Source organism: Microcaecilia unicolor, chromosome 8, assembly GCF_901765095.1.
Source record: "Microcaecilia unicolor chromosome 8, aMicUni1.1, whole genome shotgun sequence".
NCBI lineage: Eukaryota > Metazoa > Chordata > Amphibia > Gymnophiona > Siphonopidae > Microcaecilia > Microcaecilia unicolor.
Window position 1 is genome coordinate 73617621 of NC_044038.1, and position 17984 is coordinate 73635604.

General features: G+C 44.4%; 1 protein-coding gene across 1 annotated transcript in view; it reads left to right on the plus strand.

Moving 5' to 3' along the window:
• Positions 1-1551: 1551 nt before the first annotated feature.
• The window catches only part of LOC115476783 (urokinase plasminogen activator surface receptor-like), a 56997-nt gene continuing 40564 nt past the window's right edge, over positions 1552-17984 (plus strand). Inside the window, exons 1-2 of the mRNA XM_030213361.1 lie at positions 1552-1779; positions 12205-12321. Of these exons, the coding sequence (XP_030069221.1) occupies positions 1731-1779; positions 12205-12321 (166 nt within the window). The 5' untranslated portion in view covers positions 1552-1730. The remainder of the gene's footprint in view (positions 1780-12204; positions 12322-17984) is intronic.

A 17984-nucleotide genomic window follows, 5' to 3' on the forward strand; every position in this document is an offset into this window, starting at 1 on the left:
AGAAGTTATTAGAACTTATAAGGTATTCATTGTTGAAAAAGCTCAGTGCCCCTGATTTGGAGAATGGGAACATTGAGAACAATATTGTGAAACGGATTTTCAGTTTGGAACTCCTAATGAAAGTATTACAGCTGTTCTGATTTCAGCAATGATCACTGGAGAAGGACATTTGTGGATTGCGCTGTGTGGAGGGGGTAGGATATTGTGAGATTAATAGTGTTTTATTGTTAGATTAGAATGTTTTCATAATAAAGATTGTAATTTTTAATGCAGGTATGATTGAGTTTCGAGTGTTCATTTTGCTGTGGAAAACATATTGTATTAGTCAAGAAGTATTGATATATGAATATGCATTAGGGATATTATGAAAACTTGACTGGTTTGCAGCCCTTGAAAGATTGCCATATGACTCCCTTGTTTTAGTGGGTTCTTGGATAGGAGACAATTGTAGAGTATCAGGGGCTGAAGAACTGTTAAACTTTCTCCCTCACGGCAGTCAGTAGTTTTTAAATGTCAGCTGTGGTAAAATAAGTCCTGATATTCAGTGAGAGTATCTGAATAGTGGCTACTACTGAAATGTATTTGGAGTCAGCGCTGACTGTTCTGCTATCTGGTTAGTGGTGATAGATATCTGAATAAAGTTAGAACAGCCGGGACTGCCCAACACTATCTGGCGGTCAGAGAAAATATTCAGCGGCACCACTAGTTAATACTGAGAAATATCCTTCTCAGCAGCACTTATGCGAGGAGCAGCTCCTCTCCTCTCCAGAGAAGTGCCTTTGAACATCGATTCCTTACTTCTTTTGTCTCCATTATTTCCAACAGGATCCTGTTTCATGCACTGTCCACATCTCACACCACCAACATTTGACATCGCAATGCAGCCTTAGTTGTTTCTCACATCACTCACCTCAGATACTGCATAGCGTCTCCCTTCTGTAGATCAGCTTCACGGACGCACTGCAAGCACAGTCTCCTGAGTCCACATCAACCACTCTGCTCACCTTGATGACTGTAAGACCACACTTAGCCAGTAGCAGGAGGAAATAGAAGCACTCTATAATATGTATGTGTTTACTGATGTGTTTTTGTTTGTGTCTGGGGAGGGGCAGGCGTGGAGGAGTGGCCTAGTGGTGGACTTTGGTCCTGGGGAACTGGGTTCAATTCCCACTGTAGGCACAGGCAGCTCCTTGTGACTCTGGGCAAGTCACTTAACCCTCCATTGCCCCAGGTACAAATAAGTACCTGTATATTATAATATGTAAGCTGCATTGAGCCTGCCATGAGTGGGAAAGCGTGGGGTACAAATGTAATAAAAAAAAAAAAGGATGTTTCAGGTTTGTGGGATGCAATAAACAACATCACCATTATATCCAGCTTAGATGTACCTGATATTATGACAATTTCAGTAACCCAAACAATTGTTTTGGGCAAGTTCTAACAAGCCTTGGTGAGAACTGGGTCTTATCCAGCTCAGCTGGTATTGGCCTGGTTTTGGGAACGCTCTGTCACAGAGCAAGTTTCCTCATATCCTGCTGCCAAACTGATTGCTGAAGAACCTGTCCGTAATTGTGTCAGACTTTTTATCTACCTCTGTTTCCCTCAACCTGGGACAGTGGCATCTCTGCAGCAATCAGAGCACAAGTGAACACAGGGAAAAGGCTGCTCCTACATCTGCCATCAGCACCAGAGGATTCCTTCCAGAAAGATACAGGCAGCACAATAACACCATGAATATACTGATGGGAATCACATTCACGTCCATCCTACTGCCCTTAGGTAAGAAGTGACTATTGTGCACATCATACACAAGCGAAAGGACACACACACAGCATGATACAAACACACACTCATACATCATAAGAATCATAACAGCAACAGGTGAGATGTACTAATTCTGGGAGAAAGAAAAAGAGAGAGTGAGTGAGATAAAGAGAAAAAGGAATGACCAACAGAATACTAGGGAAGGAGTGTGGAAGAAAATGAATGAGAAACAGAAAAGATAATCTTAGAAACATGAAACAAGTCCATAGCAACACAGTAAATGAGAGCAGATAAAGACCTGAACGGTCCATCCAATCTGCCCAACAAGATAAACTCATTTTACATGGTATGTGATACTTTATATGTATACCCGAGTTTGATTATTCCTTGTCTTTCTCAGGGCACAGTCCGTAGAATTCTGCCCAGCGTACTAGCCATTTCGACTGTTCTTGTACTAAATGTTCTGAAGCTCCATATCCATCCAGCCCATCCATATCTATTCAGTTATGATCAGGGCGTAGACCGTAGAAGTCTGCCCAGTAGACCATAGAAATCTGTCCAGAATTGTAGCTAACTTTATTTCTTCTTAAAATACATTTTAAGTACTTTTCAGTATCCAGCTGGGTTGGGAAGCACTAATGCAGTGTCTCAGTCTGAACCATCTACTGGAAACTTGGAAAAAGGGTTGACCAGGGTCCTGGAATTTACCATGTTGGACTTCAGCGGTTTTTCAATAGGGTCAGATTGAAAAGTACTACAAATTCCATGCATGGGAAATGTTTTAACTATCCTGAGTGGTTTTTTTTTAACTACAAAGGAGGTCAGTGTCTTTGTTAAACTAGGGGCCTCTAAGGCTTGAGGGTCACACTCCATTCTAGTTTTCAGGGTTTCCACAATAAATATATGAGGGAAAGGGATTTAATATACCACTTTTCTGTAGTACAATCAAAGTGGTTTACATTTATTATACATAGATACTTTCTCTGTCTCTAGGAGGCTCACAATCTAAGTTTTGTACCTGGGGCAATGGAGGGTTAGGGTGATTTGCCCAGGGTCACCAAGGAGCTGCAGTGGGAATTGAACCCAGTTCCCCTGCTGATCTGCCCACTGCTCTAACCATTAGGCTACTTCTCCATGCTGCCCCCTTATGTGCAAGCGGATTTCATGCATTTCATTGTAGAAATCTTGAAAATCTGAAAGGATGGGAGCTTCGAGGACTGAGTTTGTTTTAAGCACTGACTGCCATGGGTATTTTATACCTGGATATTAAGCGTCAGGTGATACCCAAATCTCAGCACTGAATATCCAGGTATTCAGTGCCAGCTGGAAGTTATCCAGGTACAGTAGTTGTCCTAACTTGAACATAAGAATAGCCATACTGGGTCAGACCCATGGTCCATTTAGCCCAGTATCCTGTTTTCAACAGTGGCCAATCCAGGTTACAAGTACCTGGCAGAATCCCAAATAGTAGCAACATTCAATGCTACCAATCCCAGGGCAAGCAGTTACTTCCCCAAGTCTATCTCAATAGCAGACTATGGACTTTTCCTCCAGGAATTTGTCCAAACCTTTTTTAAATCCAGATATGCCAACCATTGTTACAACATCCTCCAGCAACAAGTTCCAGTGCTTAACTATTCTTTGTGTGAAAAAATATTTCCTCCTATTTGTTTTAAAAGTATTTCCATGTAATTTCATTGAGTGTCCCCTGATCTTTGCACTTTTTGAAAAAGTGAAAAATCAGTTCACTTTTACCCATTCTACACCACTCAGGATTTTGTAGACCTCTATCATATCCGTCTCTTTTCCAAGCTGAAGAGCCGTAACCTCTTTAGCCTTTCTTCATACGAGAGGAGTTCCATCCCCTTATCATGTTGGTTGCTCCTTTGAACCTTTTCTAATTCTGCTGTATCTTTTTTGAGATACGGTGACCACAACTGAACGCAATACTTAAGGTGAGGTCTCACCCCATGGAGCGATACTGAGGCATTATAGTATTCTCGGTCTTATTTACTATCCCTTTCCTAATAATTCCTAGCATCCTGTTTGCTTTTTTGGACGCCACCACACACTGGGCAGAAGATTTCAGTGTATTGTCTACAATGACACCTAGATCTTTTTCTTGGGTGCTGACCCCCAAGGTAGACCCTAGCATCAGGTAACTATAATTTGGATTGTTCTATCACTTTGCATTTGTCCACATTAAATTTAATCTGCCTGGTACCAGTGCATAATATCAAGCAATACCCAGACAACTTCTGGCTGCATCTTAGCTCTGCCCTGGCACTACCCAAAAGTGGTGCGAAGATAGTCAGACATGATATTCAGCCGCATTATCCAGAGAATGCACTTTGATATCACTGCCTGAGCCTGATGAGCACTAGTTATCCAGCTAACAAATGCTGCTTCCCAGATAACTGGAGTTGAATACTGATCCCAAAGTGTCTGAGGCCATTTGGACTGAATCCACTGGAACTCACAGCTGACTGGCTGTTCTTATAATCCACGACTGACTGATTTGGGAGACTGCATACACAACCCTGAGGGAAAAGCAGTATTAGAAACAACTAATCCAAGCAATGAATCAAAGAGGAGAACAAAATAAGAGCTTGAACGTCTGTGCTGGCGTGTGGTCATGGTTTTCCAGAATAGGAAATTCCTGATTCAGGCCTATGTTCCCTGTGATTTCCATGAACAATGTATAGGCTCTGCTTAAGCAGCCATGACAGTTATCTTGTCTACATTAAAGATATTAATATTTGAAGGCATGGGAACAATTCTATGAGTTGGTACCTCAGTCTAGGTGCCCAATGCCATGCACTTAGCACCAATTCTATAACAACTCCTTAGCACGAAGATTCCATTCTAGAATACTAGTGTAAGGTTGGCATTGGCACACCCATGTGTAGGTGCCTTCTTACGCAATGTCAGTGGCAAATTTAAGTTGACACATCTAGGTGTAGCAAATGATGTGCTTAGTTAAGAACATAAGGGAAAGGAGAAAGAGAAATGAGACTTGATATACTGCCTTTCTGTGGTATTTTGCAACTACATTTAAAGCGGTTTACATATATACAGGTACTTATTTTGTACCTGGGGCAATGGAGGATTAAGTGACTTACCCAGAGTCACAAGGAGCTGCAGTGGGAATCGAACCCAGTTCCCCAGGATCAAGTCCGCTGCACTAACCCTAGGCTACTCCTCCATAAGTGTGGTCATACTGGGACAGACCAAAGGTCCATCAAGTATCCTGTTCCAACAGTGGCCAATCCAGGTCACAAATATCTGGCAAGATCCCAAAGAGTAAAACAGATTTTATGCTGCTTATCCTAGGAATAAGCAGTGGATTTTCCCATCTTAATAATGGCTTATGGACTTTTCTATTAGGAAGCTATCCAAACCTTTTTTTAAAATCTGCTACCTGAACCTCAAACCATCAAAGAAGGCTGTAGTTTGTGAGAGAGAAATACTACGCCTGAGAAGAAGCAGGAGAAAAAAGGGGGAATCCCTATTGGGAGAAAGGAAGGGATACCCTACCTACTAAGGGGTCACTTCTATAACTGGGCACTTAGAGAAGCCTATGCTAAAAGTAATGTAGAGCATAACAGGGTGTATACATGCATATGTGATTAGGCATGAGCCATACAGCAGGTATAGGTGCTTGAGCCTAAGTGCTGGACATACACACATAACTTATAGTATTCTATAAGCTACCCGCATGGGAGTCCCACCCATGCTTCACCCAGATTCCACCCTTGTATACACTGATCTGTAAAATAGTCTAGAGGTGCCTGCTCTAGTGCAAAATGTGAATAATCTTCAACCCAGCTGTTCAATCTTTCAATCTGTTTATAACATCACTCAGATCCAAACTCCTTTTGTATTCCAACCATCTTGAACTTTATTCTTAGAAAATATTTTCCAACTTGTATCAAAATACTTTAAAATGCTTTACAGCTTCCATTTGTATCACTTGCGTATCTTTCACATTAGATTAAAAAATGTGCAGTACACGGATGCCTCCACCTACATGTGGCATGTTTCGCAATTCGCTGCCTCAGGGTGTGGTCCGAAATTCAACTAAAGAATAAAACATACAGTCAACTTCCTTGAGATACTAATAGTGGTCAGAAAACATTTCAAAACACTTCTCTTACCTAAATTGCAAAATAGTTTTTCCACATTGCATCGGTGTCTGCCATCTTAGTGCTTGTTTCACCCATGCACAGTGTTGCATTTTTATAACGCTTCAAGGCTCAGAATGTCAGTAACTATAGTCCCACCCACTAATCTCATCACATCACATTACATCGCAGCTGTCCAATCAATTTCTAAATTTAGGCCTCCAGGCGTCATGGTTCCTAACGTGCAAATCCACCATTGCACTTTATAGCTGAGCAGGCTGTCAGCATCACTTCCCTCTCTCCCCAACTGGATCTGATCAATGACACACAAAGGCATTAGAGTACATTCAAATGTGTTTGTGGAATGAACTCATTCACTCCAGAGTTTCGGAGGAAAGAGGAAGAGAAGCTCCAGTGTAGAAGAAACAGTTGGGCTTAGACAACAGGAGAAAGTAGCAGGAGAGAAGAGCCCTGATGGAGAACTTCATCCAAGATCAACTGAAATCTAGAATGAGTGATTTGAGTTTTTCATAATGAACTGTGAATTAATAGATACTGTGATCTTTTTCATTAACCCAGTAAATTACATTTTAATCCAAGTCCCTGAGATGAAGTGGGTATGTGGAGTGAGTAGAGAAACAGAAGAAAGTGGAGGAGAAAGACCAGAATACCTGACAAAGGACTTTGAAGACAGAGTTCCCCCCCCCCCCCACCCCTCAGGACCCAAACAGACAGAACTGTCTGTAGGCCTAGAAAATTCTGTCAAGTTAACGGTTCATATATATCTATAGAGAGGTATAATTGGTACTCAGGGGTATGTGGTCAAATGCACTTGATAGAAAAGGTGAACAGTGGCTCATTTTCGAAAGAGAAGGATGTCCATCTTTCGACATAAAATGGAAGATGCACGTCCTTCTCCCAGAGACGTCCAATCGGTATAATTGAAACCCGATTTTGGACGTCTCCAACTGCAGTCCGTTGCAAGGACGGCCAAATTTCAAGGGGACTTGTCAGAGGCATAGTGAAGGCGGGACTTGGGCGTGCCTAACACTTGGATGTCTTTGACCATAATCGAAAAAAACAAGGACGTCCCTGACGAACACTTGGACGTTTCACCTGGACGTGTTTTTATTATGAATAAGGTACAAAAAGTAGCCCAAAATGACCAGATGACCACCGGAGGGAATCAGGGATGACCCCCCCCCTTACTGCCCCAGTGGTCACTAACCCCCCTCCCACCCGCAAAAAACATCTTTAAAAATATTTTGTGCCAGCCTCAGATGTCATACTCAGGTCCATGACAGCGCATGCAGGTACCTGGAGCAGTTTTAGTGGGTGCCGTGCACTTCAGACAGGCGGACCCAGGCCCATCCCCCCCTACCTGTTACATTTGTGGAGGAAACAGCGTGCCCTCCAAAACCCACCAAAAACACACTGTACCCACATCTAGGTGCCCCCTTCACCCATAAGGACTATGGTAGTGGTGTACAGTTGTGGGTAGTGGGTTTTGGGGGGCTCAGCACACAAGGTAAGGGAGCTAGGGTGCCCGGTTGGTGTCCTGGCATGTCAGTAGGACCAGTGCACTACAAATGCTGGCTCCTCCCACGACCAAATGGCTTGCATTTGTCCATTTTTGACATGGATATCTTTGGTTTTGAAAATCGCTGAAAGTCAGAAATGTCCATGTCTAGGGACGTCCAAATTTAAGGATTTGAATGTCTCTGACGGTGTTTTCGAAACGAAAGATGGACATCCATCTTTTTTTGAAAATACGGGTTTCCCCGCCCCTAGATTTGGACGTTATGCAAGGACGTCCAAATCACAACTTGGACATCTCTTTCGAAAATGCCCCTCCAGGTCTCTCTGTGGTGCTATTCAAGATCATGAAATGACAGCATTGGCCTTGTAAGAGCATTAAACAAGTCCAGTCTAGAAGAATGATGAGTTGCTGGAATTTTCTCTGCTGGTTTGGGGACATAGGAGACAACTAGGGATGGACTGACAGAAAACTTTTGTCTTGTGTCTTTCCTGTTTCATTTCCAGAAATGTTCATTTCAGTCATTTTCATTTGGCCATTTTTTGGTCACAGGAGCAAAGTCATATACCCCTGGATTCAATAAATGACACCTATAATTGGGTGCTGATTGAAGATGAGTGCCCTGACTAAATTGGCTAACGAGCCAATTAGTGCCAGTAATTGGGAGCTAATCGGTATTAATTGGCATCAATTTGGATTTGTGCGCCCAAATCCCATGGTGCACAAGTCAAAAGTGGATATGGCCATGGGAGGGTACATGGGTGGATCAGGGGTGTTCCACAAATTTGCACATAGTGCTATAGAATACTGGAGGTGTGTCCCCAAATTGGGCGCCAGGAATTACACCTGGTTTTAGCAAGCGTAAGTCCTGGCGTCCAAATTTGTGCACCGAAATTGGCACTCAATGCTATTCTATAATGGATGCTCATCTTTCAGTGCCTTTTACAGAACAGCATTGAGCAAAGATTTTTTCAACACCGATTTTTTAACACGATATACTGAATCTGGGTCCTAGTGCACATTTTTCAAACAGTGGCATAGCTATGGGTGGGCACAGGCCCATGACGAACAAAACAGCGAAGATGACTGGAAAAATAAAAAAAATAAAAAATACAAAATGAAAAATACACAATAAAAACACAAAAAGTTTAAAAAATATTATTCAAATATGTGTATAAAAATAGAGCAGCGACACTGATTGTTAAAATTAAAAAATAGACTTTATTTATCAGTGGATAGCAGGGAGAAAGGGACTCGACACAGCTGTGTTTCGGCCATACAGGCCTGCGTCAGGAGTCTTCTCACTGTATGCTGATTTGTTATACCTTTCAAATTGTGGAGAGAATATATGTATCTCTTTCTTATGTGATAGCGTTAAACAAAACTTGAAACAAAGTCAAGCGGAAAAGATCAGAGCAGCGTCTCGTCTCAACTGTGTCGAGTCCCTTTCTCCCTGCTATCCACTGATAAATAAAGTCTATTTTTTAATTTCAACAACCAAAGTGTCGCTGCTCTATTTTTATACACATATTTGAATAATATTTTTTTTAATTTTTGTGTTTTTATTGTGTATTTTTCATTTTGTATATTTTATTTATTTTTTATATTTTTTATTTTTTCAGTCATCTTCACTGTTTTGTTCGTGGGCACAGGCCCACACATTCTTGCCTTAAGCCCACCAGTCTAGTGCCTCCCAAAACACCTAATTTGCGGTGCCTCACTCCTCTCGTTCTCTCTTTCTTCTCTGCTGCTGGCACAGCATCTGCTCATCTCTCTATGAACCCCCTGCCCCCACAGTCTACCTTCGAGCCATCGCCTGCAGTGATTCCTGTTGGCAACCTGAGCTGGCCTGCCTTAAATGGCATCACTTCCTGTTTTTTCACTGATGGGCATATGGTAGAGAGAAGCCTGCAGGACCGGCACAGGTTACCTACGGGGGGGGGGGGGGGGGGGGGGGGGGGGGGGGGGGGGGGGGGGGACAGAGAGAGACAGGCAGGCAGATGCCAGGCTGTGGGTGGAGGGGGAGAAAGATGATGGGGACAAAAATGATATGTGAGTAGGGGCAGAGAAGATGAATGGGAAGAAAGAGGGAGAGATGGGCCCGCTGAGGCAGAGGGAAGGGTTAAAAAAACCTGTATGTACGTACGGGGGTGGGTGTGGAAAGGGCCCTCCCAGGTTAAACTTAGGGCCTACCCAAATGGCAGGTCTGGCTACACTTCTGCTTTTGAAAGCATGCGATGAAACTACAGTGTAGTAAATTTAAAACAAATCGGAGAAAATATTTCTTCACACAACGCATAATTAAACTCTGGAATTCGTTGCCGGAGAACATGGTGAAGGCGGTTAGCATAGCAGAGTTTAAAAAGGGGTTACATGGTTTCCTAAAGAACAAGTCCATAAACCACTACTAAATGGACTTGGGAAAAATCCACAATTCCAGGAATAACATGTATAGAATGTTTGTATGTTTGGGAAGCTCGCCAGGTGCCCTTGGCCTGGATTGGCCGCTGTGGTGGACAGGATGCTGGGCTCGATGGACCCTTGGTCTTTTCCCAGTGTGGCATTACTTATGTACTTATGAAAGAGTGCATTCTATTTGGAAAAAGGGTATAGTCTTTCTGAAAGAGTGTACCCTCTTTTCTGAATAGCTTGCACTGATGTGCATGTGCATGCTAATTGAATAATGTGCATTGTGGCAGTTCACGCACATCCAATGGGGCCCACTCTTTCGAAAGAGTACGCAGCATTGTTGGCAAACAAGCCCCCCCCCCCCCCACCCCCATAGATTTCAAGTTTTTTTTCTGCTTGTTTGGGGTTTTAATGACATGCAGTGATATGGGATATGCTGCTGACATTTCTCATGTCATTGTAAGCCCATCCCTAGAGCCAGATCACACTCAACACAAATTACCCTTCCCTGGACACAGTGAAGAAATGATTCAGTAGCAGCAGTACATAAGTACCCACTGCACTAGGGAGCTGCCTCCTATCACTCTGCAGCTGTGTTTGTGAGATATTCACGCTTTGTCTTGCACCTTGGAATGTAGCACTTTCTGTCCATACAGTTCCGAGGAAAAAGAGAGGGAAAAACAGCATACACAAAAAGTATACAAACCAAAAAAGCACAACTGGGCCTTCAAGACTGAGACAACAGGAGTTTACATACAAGGGGTTTCATAAACTATTATGAGGGGCTTATGGCACATAGATATCCAAGTGCTGATTCAACAAGGCAATTTGGGGCCAATGTTCAACGGGGCAAGCGCTGCATAAAGAGAACTGATTATTTGAATATTTTTTATGCCTGATATTCAGTCAGGTATGTGGATATTTTGGCCCCATTGAATATTGCAGATTAAAGCTATCCAAATTATTTATTCATATATCTAAGGCCTGCGATATTTACAACCAAGATATTCGCATGAAAGAATCCAGAGATGGCAGCTGAATATTGCTGTTCTTTGGAAAACATCTTGATGTGCCCCCAGAGTGCCCCTTGCCTCCTCCTTTTCTCACATGGATAAATTTTGGCTGGACATCGAGTTATCCAGCCCAAACGTATCCGTTGGCCATCACAAAATTTTTAAACAAAAGGACTTATGCAATTATCACCAATACTAATCTGGTAAGTCTTTCTAAATATCTACCTCCTTATTAGGTGCATCTCAAACAAGGGTCTCCAAAACCCGGATCCCGTAGTTCAATATTGCAGAGGCTACACTTATACGGATATATTAGTTGGCATATATTCATTATTTAGAGAGTAATAAAACTAATAAAAATTGGCACCACAGTCAGACAATCCAGAACTGTGTCCTGTAACCATGTCTGCTCTGCTTAGTTCAATGTATTGCTAAAAAGGCTGTGATCTTCTGAAGACCAGGTCTGAGAAGTTTCCTCTTATTTATTAAGTGTATGTTCCCTGACAGCATTGGGTAGTGTTGTTAAGTTCCACCATATCCATCCTCTACACAACTGCCCCACTCAGGGCCAGCGTTAGGAGGGACAAACAGGGCAGTTGCCCTGGGGCCTGGGCCTCACAGCTCCAGGAGGCCCCGCGGTCCAGGCATCTCTTCCCCTTTTCCCTACCACAGTCTGTCTCCTCCTCCCTTCCCCTCATATTCCCAATCTTCTTTAAAAATGTATTTCCCTTCTCAGAGGGGCCCCGGTGCAGCGGCCATCTTCATAAGATGCCTCTGGCTGCCTCAAAGCTTTCCCTCTCTGCCGCGATCTGCGATCTGCCCCCCCCCCCCCCATCACAATTTCCTGTTTCCGCCTGGGCGGATCACGGCAAAGAGGGAAAGTTTTGAGGTAGCTGGAGGCAGTTTGTGAGGATTGGTGCTGTGTCGGAGCCCTTCTGAGAAGGGAAATATATTTTTAAAGAAGACTGAAAGGTGAGGGGAAGGGAGGGCGATGGACCGTGGTAGGTAGAAGGGTAAGAGAAATGCCCAGACTGCGTAGTAGCAATGCAGGTGGGTAGATCGGGGGGATGGAGGAGGAGAGGGGATCAGGGGCACCCTACTTAATTTCTGCTCCTGGGCCCCCCCCATGTCTAAAACCAAAACCGGACTAGGCCCCACTATAGGACTCCAATTATTCTTTCAGAAGTTGATTGGCTGCTACTCTGAAACCAAGCCTGCTACAACTCACAGTTGAGTTTCTCTTTCTCCTTGTCAAATTGCCACCACTCACAGTTGATTGATTTGTTTTCTGAAATAGACAATCGATCGGTTAGTAGAAATCTTTCATTCACTAACAGGACTTGACTTTCTTTCTCAGCTTCCAGCCTCCAGTGCTACCAATACCAAGGAGTGTCCTGGTTACCTCAGAAGCAAAACGTGATTACATGTGAGCCCAATGCGGCCTTCTGCACCTCTACTTTAATCAAATTGAATGGTAAGGACCTGGAAGTTGTAACCCTTGCAGTTAAAACATATAAATATAATGAGGAGATCCTTTACCTTTCAAAGATATTGGACATATATAACCACAATTAAACCCCAGGGAGCAGCCATGCTGCAGAAGTGTCGCAGAAGTCCCCATGTGGAATGGTAATCTAGATTATTCAGTCAGTAAGTGTGTTATTTATGCTTTTTATTCACATATTACGCACTATTTACTAGGCAGACCACGATAAAATATACATAAAAATCCAGTCATTAAAACTATCAGGTCAATATTTAGCCTGCAGAGATGAGCAGCTTACAAGCTATCCAGCTGTGAGTTGACTTGACTCTGGATATTCAGTGCTGAGGTATGTGCGACTCCCGGCATTGAAAATCCAGGTTTGACTGCTGACCTAGAAGTTAACTGGGCACCAGCTGATATTCAGACTAAGTGGTCCCAAAGGCGTTGATGTAATGCTCAACAGGTGGTGGTCGGGACAGGAGACTATAGCGATCATGCGGCAGGCTGGGTGGAAATAGGCTCAGACGGAGAACGTCAGGGGGAGTCCTGGGGAGCAGAAGAAGTTAGCAGCCTGGAGGAACAAGAAGATGCCCGCAGTCGTTGGCCCAAACGTGCTACCTGCAAAGCTGGAAATGCAAGAGTGTTAGACAGCAGTGAGCTCAGCACTGACAACGTGTGCCATCACACCAGATCCATGTGGAAAAGTGTTGCGTGCTCGAGGACCTTGGCATACTGTCAGGCTTCTTCCCCGGGAGCACTGGGTTCGTGAGCCCATGGGCCACTACCGTGGAGCGGCAGTGGCAGGCAAGATCACCTCCAAGGTAGAGATGAGACAAAACTGGACCGGAACCCCGGACTGGAGTTCTACACCGGAATACACGTAACTGGAACGCACCGGACGGGTGCGCACTGGAGTGGAGCCCGCTGGACTGGAACACACTGGAGGGCCCACAGGACTGGAACATACAGGAGTGAAACCCGCTGGACTGGAACACACTGGACCTAGGCTTCACCTACGCTTGACCACCTTTCCCCGAGGGTTGAGCCCTCAGGTGCTGGCAGCCGGTAGGACTTACAGGAAAACCCGGAACTGGAACTTGCAAGCAGGAACAGCAGGAATGAAGATCCAGGAGTGCCCCCTGGCACCTAGGCACAGGCAAGGCCGACAGGCAGGGACTGTCCGGGTTCTGGCAGTCGGCAGGTTTAAAACAATGACTAGTAAACTGTACCTAGGCTAATAGAAACGCTATACCCAGGCAAACCAGTCATACACAAGAAACATACACAGAGCACACTCAGGGGACTTGAAAGCCATACACCAGCTAACAACAAAGCTGTGCCCAAGCTAACAAGTCATGCACTGGAAACAAACACAGAGCACTAGCAAAGCTATACACAGGCTAACAAGCCACACGGTGCCTAAGCTGGCTAGTCTAAACAAACACAGGGCACTAGCAAAGCTATACACAGGCTAACAAGCCACACGGTGCCTAAGCTATCTAGTCAAACATAGAAACTCACACAGAGCAAACACTGAAACAGTGTACAGAGCACTCTATACACCAGGGCCCTAAATGAAATGCAAAGGCCAGGGCTGTAGTCTCTAAGTGATTAATAAAGCCCTTCCACACCAGAGGCACAGCTGCAGCAATCACCTTGCATCCAAACAGAGGCTTGACACACAGAGAAGTCAGCCCAGCGGGAGCCATCTTGGATCCTGGCATACAGGAGTCGGCGGCAGCCATCTTGGAAAAGGCATAGCCCACACAGGTGAGGTTCAGTAGGGCAATCAGCACACAGAGCCAGAGAGAAACTAAGACAGAGACAGACACAGAGACAAGCAGAAGCCAGCACAGCCACTGACTCCCAGAAACAGGGTAAGTCTGAGGGTGGTCACGGCCACAGACGTAACAAAAAGGATACTGGAGGCTAGCGGAGGCCCTCAGCAGCTGGAGGTTGACAATGCCGGGAGCAATAGAAAACGTACAGCTTTACTCTCCTTAAAATGAATGTTCCTGTGTGACAGAGTGGTTAGATACCTCTGAATGTCTGATCATAATTCAAGTTTCAAGTATGATATTTATTTAATATACCTCCCATTGGCAAGCACCTTCTTTGCGGTTTTTACAATAAAATAAGTACAGAGCAGGAAGGAACTACGAATGTCAGGTAGGAAAGAAAGAATAGTTAGCTACTGTATGCCTATGAGTGCCTCCACTGTCCACTTCCCTAGCAGGAGTATAAATCCATAAAACAGAAGCATAGAGGGACCTTTTTACTAAAGGGCTGCTACGTGGTAACCCAGACTACCGCCGGCCCAACATGGCTGCCGGCAGAAATTCCACCTCCAGCGTGCACCATTTCCAGCACTGCTGGATTTAAAAAATATATATACTGCAGGGGGTTGCCTTGCGGTAATCAGGCAGTGCTGCACACTGAGTAGCACGGATCCCTTATCGCCAGCTCAGTGGGTGACAGTAAGTGATTCCCCCGCCGAATGGCCACGCAGTAAGTGCAAGGTCACCATATTCAGGGGTGTGCTGGTAAATTTTTAACAACAGGCTCTTTCTCCGGACATAGCCAGCTCTGCAGTTGGAAGGGCCAGGGGTGGCCGGGGGGAGGGGGGAGCAACACTTGTCTCTCTCTCCTCCCTCCCTTGGTGCAGGCATACTAGGCATACCTTTGCTGGCAGCCAATAAATGGACTGCCACCACTCCCAACGTCTTCCTCTGAGCAGCATGCTGGAACTTCTCACACATGCTGGAGAAATCCCAGCCTGCTGCTCAGAGCTGGAAACAAGGAGCGGGGAGCAGTAGCAGTCTATTTACTTGGCTGGCAGGGCTCAGCATCCCCACCAGCAAAGTAAAAGAGAATTCAGCAGGGGGCCCAAGCCCAAATTTTGGGAGCCAGTTGTTAAAGTAGCCATGGAGGGCCCTACTTTAACAACCAGCTCCCAAAATTCTTAAAAACTTAATAACTGGCTCTTGCAAGCCCGTGAGAGCCTGCTCCAGCACACCACTGACCTTATGGCTATGTGTTTATTCAGGCTTTTTACCTGCTGTGGTAAAAATGGCCTGGCATGTGGTAAAAACAGCCGCTGTTGCTACTGCAGGGCCCTTTTTACCGCAGGTTGGTAAAAGGACCCCATAATGAGGAGCTCCATATCCAAGAGCCGTATGGGTTGACAACTTGATCCAGATTCACCCAACAGGCGTTGGGAGGCAGGTATTTCTTGCTGTCAACATATCACACCATTACTCTTATCACTTCATTTGCTTCCAATCAGGTTTCATGTGATTTTTTAAAAATACTGGTAGGGTTGCCAATTGGATCCAGATTCACTCAACAGGGTTGATCCAATCCTGGGCGTACCCCATGGCCCATTGCATGCAGGGACCTGTAGTTCTGATTTCCCCATTCCATTCCTTAAAAAAAAAAAAAAAGACTCCATTTGGCAACCCTACCAGTCTTTTAAAAATCACACAAAACCTGAGTGGAAGCCAATGGAATGATTGGAGTAGTGGTCTGATATGTTTATAGTGAGAAATAACTGCCACCAGACGAGCAGCAACATTAAGAACCAGCTGTAGTGGACAAATTGAACCAGAGGGAGGACTAACAGTAAAGAATTGCAATAATCTAATTTTAATAATATCATAGTTTACAAATCTGTTCTGAAATCGTCTGGAGAAAGCATGGGTTTAAGCCTACTAAGCTGTCACATCATTTATTTATTTATTGCATTTGTATCCCACATTTTCCCACCTATTTGCAGGCTCAATGTGGCTTACATAGTTACTGTAGAGGCGATCGCCAATACCGGTATGAACAAATACAGGGTGAGGTTATGGTAAAGTAAAGTTCATGTGTGACAGATACATTGGGAATCATGAGAAGGAAGAGTTAGGTTATGTCCAGTACCAGCTTATATTTTGTTGTGTTGCAGGGTTAAGGCATTTAAAGTGGATCGCTAGGGTATGCCTTTTTGAACAGGTTAGTTTTTAGGAGTTTCCGGAAGTTTAGGTGGTCATATGTTGTTATCATGGCACTGATACCATGATATTACTGTCCATTTTAGTAAGGTGCTTGTTAAGATGGCTGGTTTTTAGGAGAATCTCAGAAGTGCTGTTTCAAAATATTTTATAAAGACTGATTTAGCAATATCGGTGTCAATAATTAAATCGTTTCTGTGGGGCTATCTGCTGATATTCAGTGGCACTTGACTGGATAGTGCCACTAAGTATCAACAATAACTGCCAAACTTGAAGCCGACAATTTTGTGGGCAGTCCATGGGTAGAGTTGGCACTCATTCAATTAAGTACCCATATTCAGCACTTAACCAAATAAATTAACTGGACAAATTGGACCATATGAAACACAGTCCTATCTTTCTGGTTTAACTTATGTGGTTTAGTGCTGAATATCACACTTAACCAGACAAGTGATAGCTGGCTGCACATTGATGGATATTCAGTTCTGGTGCCCGGACACGACCTGGCATTGAATATTTGGACATAAAGCCGATGGTGTCCAAAAATCCACTGATGCCACTGGCTGAATATTTACCTTATCATTATTAGTTGCAATGCAGTGTTCAACTGCTGCCTGCCTGCAGGGCCGCCAAGAGACAAAGATGGACCTAGGGTAAACAATCTTCTAGGCCCCACTGCCGCCACTTCCCCCTCACCACCCCTAAAGCCACCCCCTCCCGCAGCAGCGAACGAGAGAGAGTACTCTGCCGACTATAGGTCCTTCTTCCTGCCATGGCCCACCTCCTGTGAAGTAACTTACTGTTTCTGCATAGCAGGACACGGCAGGAAGAAGGACCTTTGACTGGCAAAGCAGTCTCTTTTCATCGCCGGCGCAGGGCTCTCCTTGGAGGCTGGGCCTGGGGAATCTTCCCCCTGGTGGACCTGCCTGCCTGTTCTTTGAAATTGTGCACCGTACATAACAAATACAACTTTATTTTGAAAGACACAAGAATTCCCTGGTGGTTAGTGGTGGAAATAGATCCAGGGATGGGCTGCAATCAGGGCAGGGCAGAGATATGTAAACTTGCAGAACATGACTGACCTGAATCCTGCGAAGCTTTTGACTCTCCTTCTTTTAATCATCAATTACCCAACCCTGACTGAAGAGAGACTGATGAGTAGGTTTTTAACTCTGGAAACAATTCCCCAAAATCCATCTTCTTGCAGCAAGTATTTCTTAGCTGCATTTTAAACGTAATAGTAGGATTAAATGCTTTTTCTACCCTGTGTCTGGCATTTTCTTTTCTCTCTCTACAGCTCCATTTCATTTACTTTGTTGCCTTTTCATTTATTCTTTTCTCTTTACACTCCTGGCCTTCTTTTTTTCTCACCTTCTTCTCTCAACAATTCCTTTCTCTTTCCCTCCCCACATTTCTTACTTGTGCTACCTTCATCCTACCTCCAATTTTCTGCGGTCTTCTGTCCCCATACCTCTTCCCATCATTCTGCCCTCTGCAGCCTTCTCATCTCTCCCCACCCTCTGAAGCCTTCTCTCTCTCCTCATCCCTCCCCACCCTCTACAGTCTTCTCTCTATCTCGTCATCTCTTACCACCCTCTGCAGCCTTCTCTTTTTATCACTTTCCATCTTCCACAGCCTTCTCTCTCTCTTTTCACTCCA